Here is a 6,053-nt window from a genome sequence, read left to right as displayed (position 1 = left end):
AAAAAAAAAAAAATTTTTTTTTTTTTTTTTTTTTCTCTCTCTCACGTTCTTGTTCTTCCTCACTTCTCTATGTGATTTTGATTTTGGGATGAATGTGAGGTGATGGCATGGCTTGGTATTTATAGAGATTATGAGGATTGGTAGGTGCCTACAAGAGTTGATAAACTCATTTCCATTTACGGCCACCGTCCAAGCCGTAATCACCGTCCAAGCCGTAATCACCGTCCAACATTTTGTAAACGTGTTTTAACATCCGCAACGTCCACCCGCCGCCCAAGCTCCATTGCTTCGCTAGGCCGCGAACTCCACTTCTCTGCGTGTCTCAACTCGCCGGTGCTGTAATCATCAATCTCGACCACCTCAGCTCACCTCCAAGCCGCGACCACACCAGACCGTGGCCGTGTCTCAATCTCTCTCCGTCGCGGCTCGTCAAACACGAGTTTAGTTGAAGCCATCCACCACGGGATTCTCTACGTGACAGCTCGTCCTCTCGCCATGCTCAGCTCCACCGCCGTGGCCGTGCTCATCGTCGGAATCAAACTCGCTGTCACCGGAATCGAACCTCGCCGTCGGGATCGTGTGAAGAAGGCGACAATGGTGATCTTTGGCTTATTTGCACATTTGGTCCCTGACTTCTTGAGTACTTTCAATTCGGGCCCAGACTTTGGAGTGTGCAGAAATGCCCCCGCGAATCAAACCCAAAGTCCCAATTGTGAATTTTAGCCCACAAGAAATATTGCGAATTTGCTCAATGGTCCCCCGTCTCTTGATAGTTCTCAATCTGGCCCGTAACTTCCAAAATTCAGGATTTAACCTTTGATTTTCGCCATTAACTTCCAATTGTGCATTTTAGACCCTATCAAATGTAATTATGTATGCAAATACAATTTAACACCTAAATGCAACCGATTATAATAAGCATAAATATGAATCTAAAAATCATTAAAATTATGAGATATCAGTGGCATCCAAGGTGTCTCTCTAAGGAGAGAGCAAACTCTGTTTTATAATAATAGATTGATTTCGAATATGGAAGATGTGTCATTAATTAATAAACATGATAAAAACGTGATATAATGTTAAATATAAGATAATAATTAATTTACATTAACGTAAAAAAACTTGTAAAAACCACATACACCGATTTAGGTATCCGTTTACTTAATTTAGAATCTATCTTATTAAAATAGAAGTACACTTATAAATTAAGCCTTAAAACTTTAATTTATTTACGCTTCAATGCCACTGAAGTAATAACTAATCTTATCTTTAAACATTAACTGTCTTTTTCTACAATTACGTAAAATAAATTCACAACAAATTCATGATAAATCTTAAATTTAATGAATACACCACAATTCGAAATCTATATATTTAGGATCTTCGTAATTGGCAAGTCTTAAATTATAAAAATACATGACTTAATAAATTCTAACAGATTTATAATCAATACTTTTCCAATTTACTTTGTTTTAACTTTTCTTAAAAATAAAATTTTCTCATTAATAAATATATAGATACGAATTATTATAAACTATTATAAAATATATTTTGATGCTATAGTAAAATAATGGAAATATGATAATATATATGTATATATATTAAACAACCATAATTACATTATTACACCAAGTAATACCAATGGTTAAAAAAATTAATATGAACTTTTTAAATTAGTTTTAAAATAATTTAAGTAAACGTACAGAAAAACAAAAAAAATCATTTCATTTACAATATAATTTTGTCAAAGTTTAAAATATATTTAACTAAAATAACTATAATTGTAAATAAATATATGTTTAGATTGATATTCAAAATTAATTTTCATATTTTCACATGATGAATATGTCTGATATTTTTATTTAGTTATGTGTGTCATTAGTTTTAGTCAAATAGCATTATATAAAACTCAACATGCATTTATATAAAATTGATTTCGAATATGGAAGATGTGTCATTAATTTATAAACACGATAAAAACGTGATATAATGTTAAATATAAAACAATAATTAATTTACATTAACGTAAAAAAACTTGTAAAAACCACCTACATCGATTTAGCTATCCGTTTACTCAATTTAGAATACATTATCGTTTTAAAAATATATAGTTATATTTTCATTATTTATTAGTAATAACTAAAAAATTAAAACTACATAAAATAATCATTTATATAATATATACATAAATATAAATTATTCCATTTATATATTATTGGTAGCTTATTTTTATACAAATTAAATTTCACTCAAAATCAAATACAATAAATTTATATTATAAAAATATGGTGATGTAATTGAATGTTAAACACAAAATATAATTACTCAATGTAATAAATAGAATTATTATGTTTAAAATGTTATATTTAACAATTATCTAATATGCGTCAAAACTTAAATAATATAATTTATACAAAACAAAATTTTACTTATAAAAATGAAAATAAATATATGTGCGGTCGCACGGGTCAAGCTCTAATTATGTTTTAAAATGTATATAAAATATTAATAAGCACTAGTACAAATTTCGATTATAGCCACAAAAATTTCATGGCTATTTGTCAAAAGTTACGAAAAGGCTACCCATTTGCCACGAGGACTGGACAAATAAACCGAACCCTAAATTCGAATCGCACCAGATTTGATAAAAATGAATCCGAACCGATCCTAATCCGTCATAAATTTTGAATGGATCTTGTTTTATGGTATTTAAGGTTATGAGTTTTATCCGAACTAAACCTAAATGGATACCTGATAGAATCCGGAAAATTTAAAATCTCAAAAAGAATTTGTACCAAACATGATATTAATTCATAATATGTATCCAAAATACACTAAGAGATTATTATTGAACATCTAAAATAATTATCTATTACATGAAAATTTAACTCAAATATTTAGTTTAATATATATTTTTGATATTTGGTTAATATTAATGTTTTGTATTTTAACAATTGCATTTGAAAATTATGAATTGCATTTGAAAATTATGAATTGGTTTGATTCTATAGTTTAAACAATGTTTCTATAGTTTAAATAGTGTTTTTAGGTATATAGAATTGCTAGTTGTTAATTTTAATTTCTTTACGTTTGATTATGTAAGATTTTCGTTCGTACAAGGTTTTGGTTTGTCATTCTATATCTGATGTTGTTACGTATAGTTCAAAGAAGAATCTCGCATGGTTGATAAACTAGTTTTCCAAAGTTATTTTGAAGGAAAACCATATGGTTTGAGGAAGCCACATAAACAAATTTATTGAAATTGTTGGAAATATGTTGAGTTTAATCAAGCACAAATCAATATTTTGAAAGGAATAACTGATTAATATCCCAAACTGAAACACTTTAGGGTTTAGTCGGATCTTGGACATGAACCAAACCCGAACCAAACCCGAACCGAATCCTATCCAAACTTTTATAGTATCCGAATGAGCTGAAATTTATGAACCTGAAAACCCAAAACCGAATGAACCCATACCAAAATCTGATTGGGACTCTGATACTTGGTAAAAAAATCATGAAATAGCTATGATAAAAAATGTGGCTAAAAATAGGTACGATTTTACGAGAAATATTTTGTGATAAAATTACCACGAAATAAATAGGAGCTTACATCCAAAATATTTGCTAAACTAGATACATAAAACAGTGAAATCAATAAACCGGAAATAAAACCATAGTTTTTATAAATTACCATGAAATAAATAGGAGCTTACATACAAAATAATTGCATGGTCCAAAGTTTTTCTGAAACATTATTATTCGACAGTAACAAAGGCTTCAAGTAATTGAAACTTGAGCGTTTTTTTTTTTACACACTTATGAGGACAAAGGTACAACGAACTCGACAACAATGATACCATCGACATAATCACCAACCTTTTCTTTCACCAAGTCCTGGAGAGCCTCAGTTTCTCCCAGACCCTTCAGATACGCAACCGATGCAATCGAGAAACCCTTTGCATTAACCGGAGAGAAGGTTTGTCCCAGTCCCACTGTGATCTGATCAGCTCCTGCAGACTTCTCCTTAATCACTTCCATGATCTCCGTTTTCGCCTCGTCCGAGAGGTTCTCTTTCACCTTGAGTAACGTGATCTTCCCAACGGATCTTGGAGGTGGTGTTAGGCTCCCGGGGACTATATCGGCGATATAATCAAAGGCCATGACGTCTTCCCAGATAGGCATCCATTCCTCGACAGCGCGAAGGTGAACAGGATGTGCCACGTACGCGTTGAGATCTTCCTTGGATTTGTACCGGCTATGAAGGACGTGAGTGAAGCCCAGGGGGGATATGAGACGATGGATAGGACCGGCGGAGAGGTAAAGCGTCTGGTCGATGGTTCCGAGGTTCTTGAGGTCGTTGGCCATGGCTTCAATCTTGTCGGAGTCGACATTGTCTTTGACCTTGAAAAGGACGATGTGCTCGATGATTTGAGACATGACAGCGTCTGAGGAGAAAGGGAACCTTAGAGATATGATTAAGACTAAACTGAGATACATATATATAAATAGTTCCAAATGAATAAAAAAATCTATAATTAAGATCACCGGAAAGGAAAAATATTACAAATACTGAAAGAAATCGTTAAAAGATTTCTGTCTAAATCCATATTTTAGAAAATGAATTTTAAAATCCTTATCCAAGACAACCATGTTTTGTCGAGTTTAGTTACATAGTTCTCTATAAAATAATATATACCTATGTTCCTTTTTCTGTAAAATTATAATGGCGACGGCGACATCGACTTTTTAGAGTTCGATGGATTTTCAAGGTTGGGATCCCGGGGATCAAAGGATTACAAGGAGCAATTGGAGGTTTTCAAGCGATAATCAGTGGGCAGATTCTCATTATTATGATGGTTACAATGGTGGATGGAAGCAAAAGGAAGGTCGCGCTCAGACAGATCTTTCTGATCTTCAAAGGAATCTTCGGGGAATAGGAAAGTCAATATTGGCAAAGCGAGGAGAATCGGAGAGATCTCCAATCTCCAACCAATCTCGAGAGTTATCTTCTCACATCCTTCCATCGAGAGATCTCTCTGGTATGATTTCCATAAGCTCTGTGAGCATATCTCTAGGTGTTTTAGTTGTGGTTTCTAGGCTTTCTTTTGGTCTTTTGTTCATTGGATGTCCTTATGTTATGGTTATGATTTGGAATAAAATTGCTTCTGTTGGGTTTTACTTTGGTTGTGTCATAGCTCTTTCAAGAGTTAATTCTCAGTGGCTTACTTATATGTCGTACAATATATATGGCTTACCTACGTCCTGTTACACTGGTTTTTACTGGAGACTTTGGTGTCTACAATAAACCAAGTGAAGATCAAGGTAGGATGGGGGAAAGCGAAACGAGGAAGATGGTATAAGAGCAATTGTCGGCTCTTTACAGTGAGTTGGGACAATGGCCTTAGTTGGAATTATGGAACCAGACGGTGTGGTGTCGCTTTGAACATGTAGGCGGGAAACGTTTACTTATCTTTCGTGACAAGAAAGGGTCATATTGAGAACTCCACATGTAAGGGTGAGTATGAGGTTGTGGTCAAATTCTATTGGACGTCGTATATTTGGATAATGGTTATCATGAGGAAAATGGTATTAAGGGACTACTCACGAATTATTGGAAACCAGATATATAAATTTGATTTGGGGTTAAGCCAAAGAGGTCCTTGGAATGTAAGGCTCAATAGTGTAGACTCATGTGTATTTATATTTTTATATTCAAATTGTATGAAAGGGGAGGAGTTCCGAGGTTATTCTATTGAGTTCTCTACGGTAGCCATAAGAACGGTTTCCAAAGAGCGTTTGGAGACCTTAATTTTTCTACTGGTTGACGAGCATCGTAAGACTTTAATTAAAGGCGGGACAAGCAGGAGTGTGCTCTGGATATTTCAAGGGGTTTTATTATGGGATTGGGAGATAGAGAAACTTAATAGTTTGGTGGCATCAACATGTGGGTGGGCTTCTGTCTTACGTGTACTGATCATTACTACTTGTTGCTATAACTGTTGCAGGCACATGCGGTTTTTACTACAGGATTGGGTAGTGATTATGGGGGG

The 6,053-nt window shown here is 33.7% G+C and overlaps 2 protein-coding genes across 4 annotated transcripts; one reads left to right on the top strand and one right to left on the bottom strand.

The window, feature by feature from the left end:
- Positions 1-3,769: 3,769 nt before the first annotated feature.
- Positions 3,770-4,761, bottom strand: LOC106344145. The gene is made up of 2 exons (XM_013783546.1): positions 4,700-4,761; positions 3,770-4,448 (listed from the first exon to the last, which is right to left on the bottom strand). Exon 2 carries the CDS (start codon positions 4,438-4,440, stop codon positions 3,820-3,822), a length of 621 nt encoding a protein of 206 aa, XP_013639000.1. The 5' UTR covers positions 4,441-4,448; positions 4,700-4,761; the 3' UTR covers positions 3,770-3,819.
- On the top strand, positions 4,653-6,052 carry LOC106344147. 3 transcript variants are annotated; one of them, XR_001270138.1, is made up of 3 exons: positions 4,874-5,042; positions 5,290-5,518; positions 6,009-6,052. XR_001270138.1 is itself a non-coding variant. In XM_013783547.1 (2 exons), the coding sequence occupies exons 1-2, from the start codon at positions 4,760-4,762 to the stop codon at positions 6,038-6,040; spliced, it is 315 nt and encodes a 104-aa protein (XP_013639001.1). In that variant the 5' UTR covers positions 4,653-4,759; the 3' UTR covers positions 6,041-6,049. The 3 variants fall into 3 exon arrangements, 1 of the variants encoding a protein (XP_013639001.1); XM_013783547.1 differs by lacking the exon at positions 5,290-5,518 and having other exon boundaries at positions 4,653-5,042; positions 6,009-6,049; XR_001270137.1 differs by lacking the exon at positions 6,009-6,052 and having other exon boundaries at positions 5,290-5,621.
- The last annotated feature ends 1 nt before the right edge of the window (position 6,053 follows it).

This window comes from Brassica oleracea, chromosome C5 (assembly GCF_000695525.1).
Source record: "Brassica oleracea var. oleracea cultivar TO1000 chromosome C5, BOL, whole genome shotgun sequence".
In the NCBI taxonomy this organism is placed as follows: Eukaryota; Viridiplantae; Streptophyta; class Magnoliopsida; order Brassicales; family Brassicaceae; genus Brassica; species Brassica oleracea.
Note: the sequence above shows the minus strand (reverse complement) of the source record. Positions and strands in the feature narration are given on the sequence as shown.